Raw genomic sequence first — 14,731 nt, forward strand, 5'->3', positions numbered from 1 at the left:
GGGGGGGGTGGGGAGAGGAGGCAGAACTTTGAGGATTAGGATCCTCTCCAGCCCGGGGGGTGCTGGAGAGGGACCAGTGAGGGTTTTGTGTGTGTTTGTGTGTGTGTGTGTCTCTCTCTCTCTCTCTCTCCCCTCACTGGTCTCTCTCAAGCACCCCTCGGGCTGGAGAGGATCCAAATTCGAACTTTGAATGTCTGTTTTCTGTCATTGAGTTCCTGGTATCACCAGCCATCTATTTATAATGAGGTCCTTTGCTTAAGTAATGGGATTCTAAAACTGTAATTCATCCCCTTGTCCTTTGTTCTTCCTATATTCTTCTGCTATTTTCCCGTGTTTAGTTGAATTCCGTTCACTTCATCTACAAGACTTGCTCAGTTGCATAGATTGATTTGTATTTATTTTATATGTGCTTCCAAGTCATAACATTTGTATGTAAAATAATATTCTGGACAGGAAATAGCTGGTGATGAACTTGTAAAAGTATTACAAATTAGGGATAAAATACCTCGAAGAAAGGCCTTGTCTGCCCTGGAAGAAAAAGTTTTAGCAATTCTTACAGAGAAAGGGTATGTCAATAAGGATGAAGCTTTGACAGCTGCTGAAACAACACCAGATTTATTAGAGGATGAAGAGGAGGATGAGGAAGTGGTTGTGGATGGTGAAGTAGATGAAGGTGATGTTCACATCAAGCCAGTTTCCCGCAAACACTTCCCCTTGGTAAGTCTGATTAGTCTTGGATTTCTATGTGTTTTCCTTTTTCTGTTTTAACATTTATAATCATATTTTCCTGGTTTTCTGATCTTTTGGGAAAAAGTTCTTTGTACTTGTTGGACATGTTTCTATTTGGTTGAATTAAGATTGCTTAAGTGGTCTATAATTTTCATCTGGATCCTATATTGGTTGTGATGTTACTTTGTGATTTCATACATCTGTGCCAAAAAAAAAAAAAAAAAAATCTTTTATTTGCAAAAGTGTTCTGCTTTTGCATTCTGTTTTTTGGTTTATATTTTAAGAAGCAAATTTTTTTTTTGGTGAATAACAAATTCATTACCGAAGAAAGAAAAAATATGATTAATTATTATCAGGAAGTATATATTGTTTGATTGATCAGCTTTATTGGTTTTCCATTATCATTCATTAGAATATATGCATGATTTATATGATGTCTGCAAAGAACTATGATATTATTTTTTTTTAATCTTTTTGTCTGAAAAAGCTTGGGCTACCAGCATTAAAATGTGGGTTCAAGCCTTGAGAGTGGCTAGTTTGTGCTAGAATGTTAGAGGTTAGGACCAATTTCCCAGCCTTACTGCATTTTTGTTTAATACTTTTGAGCTTCTGGGAATTCAAGTATGCCTGAGAAGCCACTGCCGAATGTGTCACGACCCAGACCCGGATACAGGTAATGGTTCAGTCCTTGTGGGCGTGCTTATCAAACGATCTATAGGAAAAAAAAAAAAAAGCTAAAAAAAAAAGAAAAAAGAAAAATTCAAACTTTATTAATTTCAAATTTCAAACCAGATAATTAACCATTGTCATAAATTTCAAGTAGCTCCTACTGGTGGCAATCTAAGGTATGCCTCAGTTAAACTTCAAAATCCATATTATCAGAGTTTACATCTCAAATTTGTCCCTACTACATAGTAATAACAACTAATAAAATAATCTCTGAGTCGCCCTTGAACAATGCTACAAACATAACTCCATCTCATTCCTCTCTATTTTCATAAAATAATGGGGTGAGCTCGACAGCCCAAGAAGAAGGAATATAAGGAGTACAACACAGTAACAACAACCTAAATCACAGAGGTTTAAATAAAAACTTTTAGTTTTTCTTGAAATAGCTTTTTTTAGTAAAACACTTTCACTCGATTTCTCTGTATATCACTTTAGTTGGCACTTAGGGAAATAGGCTGCCACCGTCCATACTCCGAAAGGGAAAACATGGCCAATCTCCAATTGTATCTAGGCAAACCAAGGCGTTTAGGTGACAAGTCGCCCGCCTTCTGGCGACTAAGTCTTATTTTTTATTTTCCTCTTTTCTAACATTATTCAGTATGCTACATATACCTTGTATCATAAAAATTCAAGATTAAGTCACATTAAGTCATTAAAAATCAACTTTAAGCTGCATCCAGTCATCAAAAGTCAATATTTAGAGAAATGTTCTTGTTCTATAATAAGTTTGACTGGTCAAATGGTTTTATTTTTACATGGGACATTTTGTATTAATTTTAGATGAATAAATAAATTCATTACCAAGAGAAACAATATACAAAGGAGGAGAGAGGGGAAAATATTGTAAGGGGCAGGAGGCCCAACTAAGAGAAAGGGAACATCAAGGGGAGGATGATGGAGAGAGGGAGACCCTAGGTCAGGAGACAACAATAAGCCTGTATTTTGGGGAATTGCGGACTGGGTGGTGCAGAAGACGGCTAAGTTTGGACTAACATCAAAGAAGATGACATTCCAAAAATATTTTCAAAAGAACGAGTGTTGGAAGTCCATCTATGGAGATTTTGCTCCATCCAAATGTGGTTGATGGCAACAACAAAAGCAAGCTTCCAGACAATGTTATAAATAAAAGATCCACCAAAAGTCATGTCAATCCAAATCCATTTTCTAGACAAGGAGAGGATAATCCTACGAGAAGGCCAACAGGAACTGAGAACCCTCTTCCAGATTGCAGTGGAGAAGGAGCAAGAGAAAAAAAGTTGATCGGTATCTTCAGTGCCATTCTAATTCTCTCTTTTCACAACTTCACCAAAATATATTTTCTAAAATCATCCTTTTTGAAATCACCGTTTTCATATTAGATGTGAAAACGCCAATAAAATATTGAAGCAATATTCCCAAAATCACCTCTACAAAATACATCACTCAATAACATTTGTTATCACCAAATTTTAATTACTTTTATAATCACATATCATATGTAAACACAATTGAATAAGCATACCCTAGTATATCTCAACAGTACAAGCATATCAGACACCACATCATACAATCATACCACACAGCTGTGGCGTAATCCCACTATAATCCACTTACCTTAAGCCTGTATGTGTCCTACTTCCACCATCTGAGCTCCAAGTGCACAAATTAATCACCACCCACAATTATGTGAACCCCCTCATTAATCTCCTTGTTCGAAAAACTAATCTGATACATCACTTTCCCTTAAAAGTCAACTAAAAAAGTCAACACCTCAAACAAGGTCAAACTCTTGGAATCAATCACCGCAACAGGTATTATCACCTTTCAGAAGATGAGAATGATCGGATGAAATTTCAATTGTCAGCTTAGCTGCTTAGGATGAAATTTTCAGATTTTAGTAAATCTGAAATTTCTTAATTCGTTGGTCAGATGCTCCCTAAGTTTGGAGGATTGAAACCTCCTCTTGGGTAGCTTTACTATCCCCCAAAATATGATGGTTAGATTAAAGGTAATTAAAGAAATAAAAATTCTGGAATCAACAAGTAATCCTGATAGGATTAGGAGGAGAATATTCAAGTAATTGATCAATAACAAGTGCTGGATGTTACGTAACAGTGGGAGTCAATACTCAGATGGAAACAGTGAAGGAACTGTGGTGACAAAATAGCAACTAATTGAAGAAGAGTAATTTCCTGCCCCAGATTAGGGTTCAGAAATTAGGTGAACGATTCCCAATGGATCTCTGATTTCAGGGGGTGACTTGATTCACAAAAGATAAGTGAAAACAATAGCTATTTTAGAACAATAACTGAGAACTGGTTCAGTTTTTAATAGGCAGGGGCAGAATAGAAAATGATAAAATATATCAGACTGTTGGAAATGGCCCAAATTTGAATTGAATTCTAATCTAGGGTTGATGAATGTTTGTTCAAAATTTGAGATCGATCAAAATGCTGGATTGCTTAATCCAGAAAAACACCGTATATCCAACCTTTAGAAATTGGAATCTTAAGTGAAGAACTTGAAGATTTATACGTTAATGGCAGAAATCAGAGATTGACTGATAGAGAGAAGAACCAGTAGTAGTAACGAAAGAACCGGTAGCTTGTAGGGAAGATTAGTTAATCGGATCAAACATCGATTTTGTCACCTTGATAAAACCCAAGAAAGTCTTCAAACATTAAGAGGAGCAACGGCAACAACAATTTTTGTTAATCGAATTCGTGTACAATGCTTGACCCGCCTACAAGCTTATATAGAAAACTCAAAAATATATTTAGACATTAGAAGGAAAGACCTAACACTATACTTAACTAATTGGAAAACTTAAATTGACTAGGAAACTAAAATAACAAAGAAAATAGTTAGGGGATGGAGGAGTTTAGAAGCATCTATTCTTTTCCAGATGAAGGAGAAAATCAGGGATTCTATGGTCTTGATGACAGATTATGGGAGGGCAAAGACACCGGACCAATAGAGATACATGGATTGAAGCACAGAATTGGCAAGAACAAGATGACCTGCATAGGACAACTTACCTTTCCAGAGTTGAAGCTTTTTTCTCATAAGGTCAAGAATGGGGGAGCAATGGTGGGCTGAAAGTCTAGCAGTAATGAGAGGAAGGCCCAAATATTTGATGGGGAGGGAGCGAGGAGAAAAGCCAGAGATCTCAAGGAGATATGCTTTGATTGAGTCAGAGGCACCCTTGAGGAAGATATTGGATTTGAGGAGTTTGATTCGGAGACCAGAAAGAAGCTCGAAGAGGCGAAGGGAGGACATGATAGAAGAAATGGAAAGGATCATGAGATCGTCCCTAAAAGCTAGATGAGTAAGCTAGAGGGATTTGAATTTGGGGATGAAGGTTAGTGGAAGATTGGATGAATCTGGACAGCAATTCAATAAAGAGGGAGAACAGAAAAAGGGGGAGGGGGCACCCTTGCCTGATACTGACAGAGGAGGGGAAGAAACCCGTTGGACTACCATTGATAAAGACCGAGAAGCGAGGGGTGGAAATGCCGGAGTGGATCCAGTGGATAAAGGAGGGAGGGAAAGAAATTTGGGGACTTTGGAGATAAAATCCCGCTGGATTGAGAGTCTAAAACCTTATGGATATCTATTTTGAGAAGGGTAGTAGGAGAGAGAGATCTCCTGTCAAGCCTCTGACGATTTCCTGGAAAAAAATGATATTTTTGGGATGCTTCTTCTGAGATGAAAGCAAATTGGTTTGAACTAACAAGGGAGTCAATGACCAACTGGATTCTATTGGTAAGAATTTTGGCTATGAATTTGTATAGGAGATTACAAAGGGAAATCGGCTTAAAGTCCATTATAGAAGAAGCACCTTCGGATTTAGGGAAGAGGCAAATGAAGGTTTGCTTGATTCTTTTGATCTGATTAAGATTAAGGAAAAAACTTCTGATGGCTCGAATAAGGTCAGTCCTGATGATATCCCAACAAGAGGAGAAGAAGCCAATACTGAGGCCATCCGGCCCAGGAGTAGTATTAGACTTATGGAGAGGATAACAACTATAATTTCTCATCAGAAGGAATAGAATGGAGAGAGGGGAGGAGATGGTCGGGAATGAATTTATTGAGATTATCATGGGTAAAGGAGGAGGGGTGGGGGTGCTCGAAGGATTGAAAAAGCCGGTGAAGTAAGCTGCAACTTCCTCTTTGATGTCAACAGGAATACTGAGGATGGATCCATCCCTAGAATAAAGGAGGGGAATGAAGTTGGAGTTAGATCTAACCTTGAGGGATCTGTGAAAGAAACCAGAATTAGAACCCCTAGTTGGAACCACTTGATCCTAGATTTTTGCCTAAGGAAAGATTCTTCTTGAGCTAGATGGGAAATGTACTCAGAAGAAATTGATCTTCCTCACCAAGGGAGGAATTAAGGAGGTTAGAGTGGAGTTTGGCTTGGATGGCATCAAGATTATCTTTACACAATTTTATTCTTGTAGAGATATTACCAAAAGAAGAGAGATTCCAGCTTTTTAGAGCTTTTTTGACATTTTTGGGCCTACTAGCAAGGGCCAAGAAGGGGGATATGTTGAGATTGAACCGGAATGGCCAAGGCTTCTTGGACAATATCTTCGAGAAAGTCCTAATTGTGGGTCCACATGTTAGAATTTGAAAGGTTTAGGCCCAAAGGAGTAAAGGGGACAAACCTGAAGAAGAATGGGGCTATGGTAAGATATGCCGGGAAGGTCGAAATGGGCATGGGAGGAGGGGAAGGACGTGAGCCACTTCGTTCGCAAGAATCTATCGAGTTTGCAGGCTATACGATCATTTCCACTCCTTCGATTGTGCCAGGTAAGGAGGGCACCAAACCATTTAAGATCACTAACCCCAATATCATCAATGTAGTCGTTGAAAGATTCAACATCGGTGGAATCGATTGGATCTCCTCTTACCTTTTCAGAAGAGAAATGGACCACATTGAAATCTCCTTCAATGCCCCAAGGAAGGGAGCCAAAGTTGAGGGCGATAGCTCTCAGTCTCAGGTCAGACCAAAGATTGAGTCTGTCAACTACCTGATTCAAGGTATAGATAACAAAGAAGAAACTATAGAAGCCTCGAGGGATCCAAGATGGAGAGATGGATGGCTTGGGAGGAATAGGAGGAAGAGGATATGGTAAGATTGAGCGGGTTCCCGAGGATCCAAATGCGACCATTGGGACAATGAGAGTAATTGGAGATGAAGGACCCGGAAGGGGCAATAGAGGAGATAATGCTCAGAGCGTTGGATTCTGGAACTCTTGTTTAAAAACGACAACACATATCAAAATGGGTGGAATGGATCCGAGAACGGATATCAACCTGTTTTGATGAGGCGTTCAGACCTCACACATTCCAGAAGAACCATTTGATCATGGAAGAGAGGGAGCTTAGATGCAAGAGCCCAGGGGAGCTGGGAGGATACCTATTAAGAGTGGATGAAGAGGACTTCTTTTGGTACCTCTGAGTAGTAACTCAATTGGGCTGGCAGGCACAACTTTAGTCCCAGAGATGATGCTTTTGTAAGCATTGTTTTTAGACTTCACTAGGGAAGAGCCTTGGCCTAGAGGAGGCCGTTTCTTCTTGGTAAGAACTCCTTTAGGGGGGATGTTGGAGGAGACAGGGGCTGCTGATGAAGCACTAATAACGGAGAGACGAACAGGGAGGATGCTGAACCGCGTTGAGAAGATGAGAAGATGAGAAGATGAGAAGATGAGAAGATTGAGTCGCGGTAGTGACTGTGAGTCTAGAGGAGGGGCTTCTGGGAGGTAGAGGATCTTTAGGAGCTTGAGGGTGTGCAAGAAGGGCTTGTGTGAACTAGAGACGACAAGTTGAAGACGTCGTGGCACTGACCGAGAGACCTGTTGGGGGAATCAGGGAGAGCCTTGAGCCTGGGAGGCTCCAAGGGATCTCAGGATGAGCCAAATAGTTGGGGGAGCCAGTTGCTCGATCATGATGAACATGGGATCACCAGAGTGGTTGAGCGAGGGAGGGAGGGTCCAGGGAGGGAGGGTAAGGAATACCGGTTGCGGTGTTGTCCGATAGAGAAGGCTGGGGTGGGTTGAGGGGAGATGGGCAGGAGAGGGAGGATGAGTTAAGGTGAGCTGGGCCGAAGTTAGGAGAAGTAATGGATTGGGTTGTGGGTTGGGATAAGGTGTCATGGTGGGGCCTAAGGAGTGGGAAGGAGAAGTAAGGTTATGGGCCTGGTTAAGGAGGGGCCCAAGGTGAATGTTAAGAGAGGAGTTATGGTGGGCTGGATTAGTGGTAGTGGTAGAGGTAATCTAGGTAGTGGTGGGTCCCCCAAGAAAGGAGGGAAGGGGAAGGATAGGGGGCAAGGAGGAAGGACGGTTTAACGAGAATAAAGAGGTGACAATATTAAAAGGGGCTGCAACTGCGACTGCAGAGGTGAATCTGTCGAGATTGTAGGAGAGGGAGGCGGCAAGACGGAAAGACTGCCCTAGGCAGAATACTAGTAGCAACGTCGATACTGATGGAATGGGGCTCCGATCGAGGCGATAGCAGGGACTCAGAGCAGGAGGAAAGCATTTCTCCTTTTTCATCTTATGAGTATGATTGAGATAGGATGGAGAATCTATTATGTCCAATGGTCTGAAGAGAGGTATCTAAAGGTCCGATAGAAGAAGGTCTGGTTGCCGGAGAGTTTCCTTCGGCGGTAAGATTGTGCCGAAGCTTCTTCCTTCCGCGAGGTCTTAAGGACTTCGACCTTTCAAGATGTATCTCATCCTCTACAGTTGCAGTGATGTTGGCCGGAAGTTCCTTAGGATCATATGACTTTGAATGATGGCCAAAGGATTTGCATTGAACATGGCGATTGGGGGGGGGGATCCATTCATAATCAACTGGCTGATCAAAGGAGAATCCCTCGCTATCTATTATTGTGATGTAGGAGGGAGGGATATCTTTAGCAGAGATCTCGACACAAATCCTTGCAAATTCTAACTAGTCCATATTTTTTGTTCTTTGATAAGAGAATAGGGGTTTCCCAATGATAGAGTTGACTAAGCTAAGGCCCTTAGCCATCAGTGATGCAGCAGTAAATTTGGAAGAGCTATCCAAATAGGAATTGACTTAAGATCAACTTTGTTGAGGGAAGTGTAGCGATTCCATTGCCGTTGGAAGATAGGCTTCTTGCTGACTTGCCATGGTCCTCCTTCTAGGGCTATACTCTTATCAACATCATTTGAGAAGTTGAAGAAGAAAATTCCATTGTCTAGCAGGTATGTAGACATATGACATCTGATCCTCCTTTATCTTGTGAGGGAGGTTTTTACAATAGAAAAAGGAGGTCGACTTCCTAAGAAGTAATTGATCACACAATTTTTCCATTTGGCTACTTTGGACTCTAGTAATCCTAACGGAAAAATCCCCAATTTTCTGTGATCAAGCAGGGAGGGAGGGATAAGGCCAAGGGTATGACCATCACTGGAGGAGAGGGGGAAAGGGAGAGGCTACAGAAACCCATAATTTGATCGTCAGAGAAGGGAGAGAAGGAGCTAAGGCTACGGAGGAGGGTGGGATAGCTCTACCGGAGAGGTATTAGAGGGTGGGACGACATCGGGGGAGGAGATCCCGACGGCTCTGCTATCGGAGGGGGTTCAGACATGGGAGAGGGGGGTCAGGCATGGGAGAGGCTATCAAAAAGTAGATTGGTTTGAGTTATCAAGGGAATAAAGGCTCTTACTTGACTGATCCCCTATACCTAGCCGATACCCATATTATAGGCACACAAAAGTGGCTCATTACAAAGAAAACCCTTGGAAGTAAAGGTCCAACACATATATAACCCATCCTGAAGCTTATTTCTAGTAAAATAAGCCCAATTAGATATTTAATTGGTATCACCTCCCTTTTGATACTTATAAGATTTGAACCCCTAACCTCTCACCTACTCTAGTCACAACCACTGGGTTAACACTTTAATTTTTTTTTTTGTCCACAAATCAAATGTAAATAAAGAACTAAAACACTCTTTAATTTCATAAGTACATTATTCATCTATATGCCATCCCATAAATTTTCTTTTTTTTTGGGTGAAATAAATAATTCACTACCAAGAAGAGAAATCACAGCCCCTAGAAAAAGGGAGGGGGGGGGGAGAAAAAAACAAACCCAAGCTTAGAGAGAAGGGGCAATCCTCTGTGGAGCTAGGCAGCTCCCAGGAGTTGACGATATGACAATTCCTAGGGGAGGGATTACGACCCGAGAAATCTTTGCCTTGACATTGAAGGTGATGGAAACCCAAATCTTATCCAGTGAGCAAGAATTTTCCATCTAGATCTGGTTTACAGTTGTGCATAAGGCGAGCTTTCCCACAAAATCACAGATTGATTTTCCCTGAAAAGTCATATCCATCCAGATCCATTCTCAATGGAGAGGGAGGATTATTTTGTTAACCGGTCAGCATTTGGAAATGATCCCTTTCCAGATGGAGTTAGAGACAAGGCAAGCGGAGGAGAGGTGCTTAATATTTTCCGGCTCATTGCCACACAGGATGCACATAGGATCAGCAGGAATGCCTTTCTAGTTAAGGAAAGATTGCGTAGGCAAGGTGTTAGTGAATGCTCTCCAAGCCGTGAAGCTTTGACGAGGGATGTGGTGCGAGAACCATATGTCTGTGCCAAGGAGTGACTGGCCCATGAGTCCTAACAAACTCCCAAGCAGCCTTGGAAGAGAAGAGCTTTGAAGTGGAAGGCAGCCAAAGGGTAGTATCATGTCTGTCTCTGAAATTTTGGGATGACAAGCAAAGAGTTCCAGATATCAGCAAGCTGGCTCAAGGATTGAGCTGGGGGGGACTAGTTGCCAGATGAGATAATATCCACGAGGGAAAACTTGGATAAGCCGGAGTTGTAGATGTTTCTGGCACTAATAGTATGGTAAAGGATTTGGGGTGCCATGGGTCGAGCTAACATAAGTATCTACTCCATCACCTATATGAGAGGAGATGGCTCAAGAGATAGAGTGGCGGGTATCAGTGATCCTTCTCCACACCCAAGAAGCATCTGTTGGTGTTTTCACCATCCCATACTTTTTTTTGGGTGAATGAATAATTCATTACCAAGAGAAGAAGAAGAATATACAAGGGGAAAAGAGGGGGGGGGTGGGGGAAGGCTTAAGCCTACAATAAGAAGCCAGTAAAGGCCAAAAACCAAGAATAGAAACTAAATAACATCAACAAAGGACAACAAAATGGGGAGGGGGGATGCCAAAATCCAGAATGCCTTCAAGGGGGGAAAGAGGTCAACCTGGAGGTTCTAAGAAGCAATGATGTGGGAGTTCTAATGGTGGGAGGGACAGGATGGGATGGGAGGGTCTTAGCTTTGGAAGTGACATCAAAGTAGATAGCATTCCAAATCTTGTCTGGAGATCGGTATTTGGAGGTCCATCTACGGATGTTACGCTCTATCCATAGTGATTCACAGTAGCACAAAAAGCGAGTTTTCACACAGAGTCGTAGATGGTAGCACCAGAGAAGATTATATCAATCCAGATGCATTCCTTATTAAAGGGAAGAATGGATCTTATGGACGGCCAGCATTTGGAGAGAACAAATTTCTAGATAAGGCGAGAGAGGGGGTAAGAGAAGAAGAGATGATGGATATCTTCAGCACCCAGGGGGCAGAGACAACAAGAAGGGTTGGCAAGGATATGCTGGTGAATGAGAAAAGATTGGGTGGGAAGGCAGTTGGTTAGACATCTCCATAGAGTGAAACTATGGTGGAGCCAAACAACCTTATGCCACTGAACAACCGAGGAAGGGGTCCTAATGAAAGACCAAGCAGAGGCAGAGAAAAATATTCCATTCGAAGAGGGAAGCCAAGGGCACTTGTCATTTCTTCCTCTATGGCTAGGGGGAAGAGGGGGAAGAGAGGACCAGAGATCAAGGAGAGGGGGAGTAGAGGGGGAACGGGACCAGCCAATGGGGGAAAGAATGGATGAGAGTAAGGCATCAGAAGGAAGGCCAAAAGAGTATATGACTCTAGGAGATAGGAGGTGGGAATGAATGCCCGCAGGATGCCCGGGGTCTTTCCAGAGGGAGATAGACTGGCCATTGCCAATAGAGAAGGAGATGGAAAGGAGGGCAATGGGTCTATGCTCAAGAAACTTCGTCCAGATCCACGAGGCATCATGGATGGGGGTGCAGTCCAAAGAGAGTTAGTCTTGAGTAAACCAGAGTAAATCCAGTCAACCCAAATGCTTTTATGCTTGGACACAATCTTCTAGATGAGCTTGATAATCCCAGTGGAATTGGAGGCTTTGATTCTTCTAATCCCTAGGCCTCCTTTGGCTTTAGGAAGGAAAATCTTCTCCCAGCTTAGGGGCCTTAGGAATTTGGAGTCAGAGCCCTTCCAAAGGAAAGAGCAAAGGAGACCTTCTAAGGATTTGATAACAGAAGCAGGGAGAGCAAAGGTACCAGACCAATATAGATACATGGATTGGAGGACCAATCTAATTAAGGTAAGGCGCCCGGCGAAGGAGAGGAGTTTCCCTTTCCAGAGCTGAAGTCTTGTCCCGAGGTTATCCAACATGGGAGCACAATGGTGGGAACAGAGCCTGGAAGAGATAAGGGGAAGGCCAAGATATTTGACAGGTAAGGAACAAAGGAGGATACTAGAGATCTTGGAAAGGTTATCCCGGATATGAGGGGGGACATTGGAGATGAAAATGTTAGACTTGAGGAGATTAATACTAAGACCCGAGGTGGATTCGAAAGTTTGAAGAGTGGTCATGATAGTGGAGATAGAAAGAGGATCAGCTTTGGAAAAGATCATGATATCATCCGCGAATGCTAAGAGAGAGAGGCAGATGGATTTGCATTTTGGGATGGGAGAAATAAGGTGGAGGTCGGTGGCGGATTGGATGGACCGGTAGAGGACTTCTAAAGAGAGGGAGAAGAGGAGAGGGGAAAAGGGGCATCCTTGATGGATTCCATGTCCCAATGGGAAATATCCTGCGGGATTCCCAGTCACCAGGACAGAGAAACGAGGGGAGGAGATATAAACCCGGATCCAATGCACAAAAGATGGCGTGAAGGACATTTGAAGCAACACATTAGAAATGAACTCCTAGTTGATGGAATCAAAAGCTTTGTGGATGTTAATCTTGAGGAGGGTTGCCAAGGCATGGGACTTGCGATCAAAACCGCGAACAATCTCATGACAGAGCATGATGTTGTCAGAGATACTCCTACCCGCGATAAAGGCCGATTGAACCATCCCATACTTAGTTGCCTCTAGAATTAAATTTTATACATCAGGTTAAGAAATATTATTCGTAATTTACAAAATTTCCACTAGCATGTAAAATTATGAAATTACCCTTGGGCTGAAAATATACTCTCAGGTTTCTAATTCTGGTGCATTACAGATTGAGATTCGCGTCATCAAATGACTTCATTTTATGTTTCAAAAATGAATTTGAGTTTGATAAATGGAACTATTTTTGAGTTTGATAAGTGGAACTATCTTTTTGTGATGCTCGTCATCTCATTTTAATACTACTACAATACTACTTTGATAATTTGACCTCCATAATGTCTTGGTGTAGTTTTTCTCAGAAGTGGATGTAAAGCTGGTTTTTAAGGAAGTTACATCCAAATTCCTGCGCAGACGTATTGTGGAGGTATGATTTTCTTTTCTACAGTATTAGAAACTGGAATAATGATTTGTGATCTTTGTTGTTCCCATGATTGATTTCCTGAAACCTTTTGTTAATTTGCATGTTTCTTGACTTTTTGTCAAAATGTTTTTAGAAAACAGGTCTCAGAAACAGTGAAGGTTAGATTCTGATATCCCTATGTCGCAGATGGTGTCTCAACTGTCTGCAAGACTGTGATGCATTTAAAATAGGAGGGAGTGAGGGAGAGGACTTAATATGGTTTGGTGGAGGATAAACGCCCTACCTCTGGACCTTCTCCTTACATAAGTTTGAAAGGTGTCTGTTTTGCCCTGATGACCTAAACAAAAAGGACGCCTTATTTGGCTGAAAGATTCCTTTCTTGGTGGTGTGGGCTGGCGGATGGGTTTAAGCATTCTACTGGGTCTCGGGCTAAAATGCCGTACATTTTGAATGCTGGAATGGCATCTCAAAGTTCTCTGTCACAATTCCTGAAAATTAATGATTGCCCTTTTCTTAACATAGTTTTATTTCTTAGTTTTGGTTGCAGGACATATGACATAGTTAATGTCCTATAGCAGTACAAGTTCATAGTTTAGAGGAAATAATATTCAGTCTGTCTGTTAGGAGATCATATGGAGTATGGACTCATAGATGTATTTTAATCTTCAATGTATGAGCTTTGGTGCCTAGTGTAAGATATATGTGGCCCAGAATATTGGGCATGTAAACACTGGGATAGATGCTTGTTGGCAAGTGTTGCAGCTGGCCAGCATATGGGGTAGGTTTTATATGAACCTGTAAGCGACTGCATGAGTGCCCCAATCTTAAGATCATGATATTGAAAAGAGGGTGAGGACAGAATGATGCTGCATACTAGCTGCCCCTGGGAAGTCTGTGAAACAGCACAGTGTGATCCTATGGGGACTGTTCTGGGCCTGGATAATGTACTATTGGTGGACTTTGTATTGGGTTTGTTTGCCTATACCTGTCTTAGGCAGGATATATTAATAGGTACATTGCTGGACTCCTAATTTCTCTCTTGCTGCCATTGTCGTTGGTTGGGTCAATATCAGATTCACAGTGCAAGTAACTAGTAATTTATTTGAGATTGGTTTATTATCTTTTTCCAGTTAAGTTTTTCAGTGGGAATGCTTTAGTTTCCAATTATGCTACTACATTAGTGTTTTTCTGGTGTTGGAGGCAGTGTTTCTTAGAAACTTGCAAGTGAATGGTTTTCTTTGAAGTGGTAACCCTATCTGTGTCAGTTTCCTAGAATTACTTTCAAGAGTCAAAACCTACTCATTTGGCTTGTTTATGGCCCGACTTGAACCGACTCATTGTATCTCGACCGAGCCCAACCCCCATTAATACGACATAAAATTCCTATTTTGCAAGGGCCTCCCTTGTGTTGTACTTGCTTTTCCAAGTAAGTAAGAAAGAAAACCCACATCGACATATAATGATTATAACCCACCTAGAAGGTTCGCCATTTCAATTCATGAGAAATCTTGCTTACAAATTGAGAAATTTCAATCAATATTTGTTGAGGAATTTAGTAATGTCAATTTTCTAATGGAAAATCTAGTGTCCTAGTTCTCACGCAAGATTCAGAATTCGGGGGTAATGTCAATTTTCTGATGCAATCAATTTTGTAATG

The 14,731-nt window shown here is 41.6% G+C and overlaps 1 protein-coding gene across 1 annotated transcript in view; it reads left to right on the top strand.

Moving 5' to 3' along the window:
* The window catches only part of LOC122093014 (polyribonucleotide nucleotidyltransferase 1, chloroplastic), an 80,786-nt gene that overhangs the window by 44,605 nt on the left and 21,450 nt on the right, over positions 1-14,731 (top strand). Inside the window, exons 10-11 of the mRNA XM_042663287.1 lie at positions 454-717; positions 13,003-13,077. Of these exons, the coding sequence (XP_042519221.1) occupies positions 454-717; positions 13,003-13,077 (339 nt within the window). The remainder of the gene's footprint in view (positions 1-453; positions 718-13,002; positions 13,078-14,731) is intronic.

The sequence above is a fragment of the Macadamia integrifolia genome, chromosome 11, assembly GCF_013358625.1.
Source record: "Macadamia integrifolia cultivar HAES 741 chromosome 11, SCU_Mint_v3, whole genome shotgun sequence".
Classification (NCBI taxonomy): Eukaryota; Viridiplantae; Streptophyta; class Magnoliopsida; order Proteales; family Proteaceae; genus Macadamia; species Macadamia integrifolia.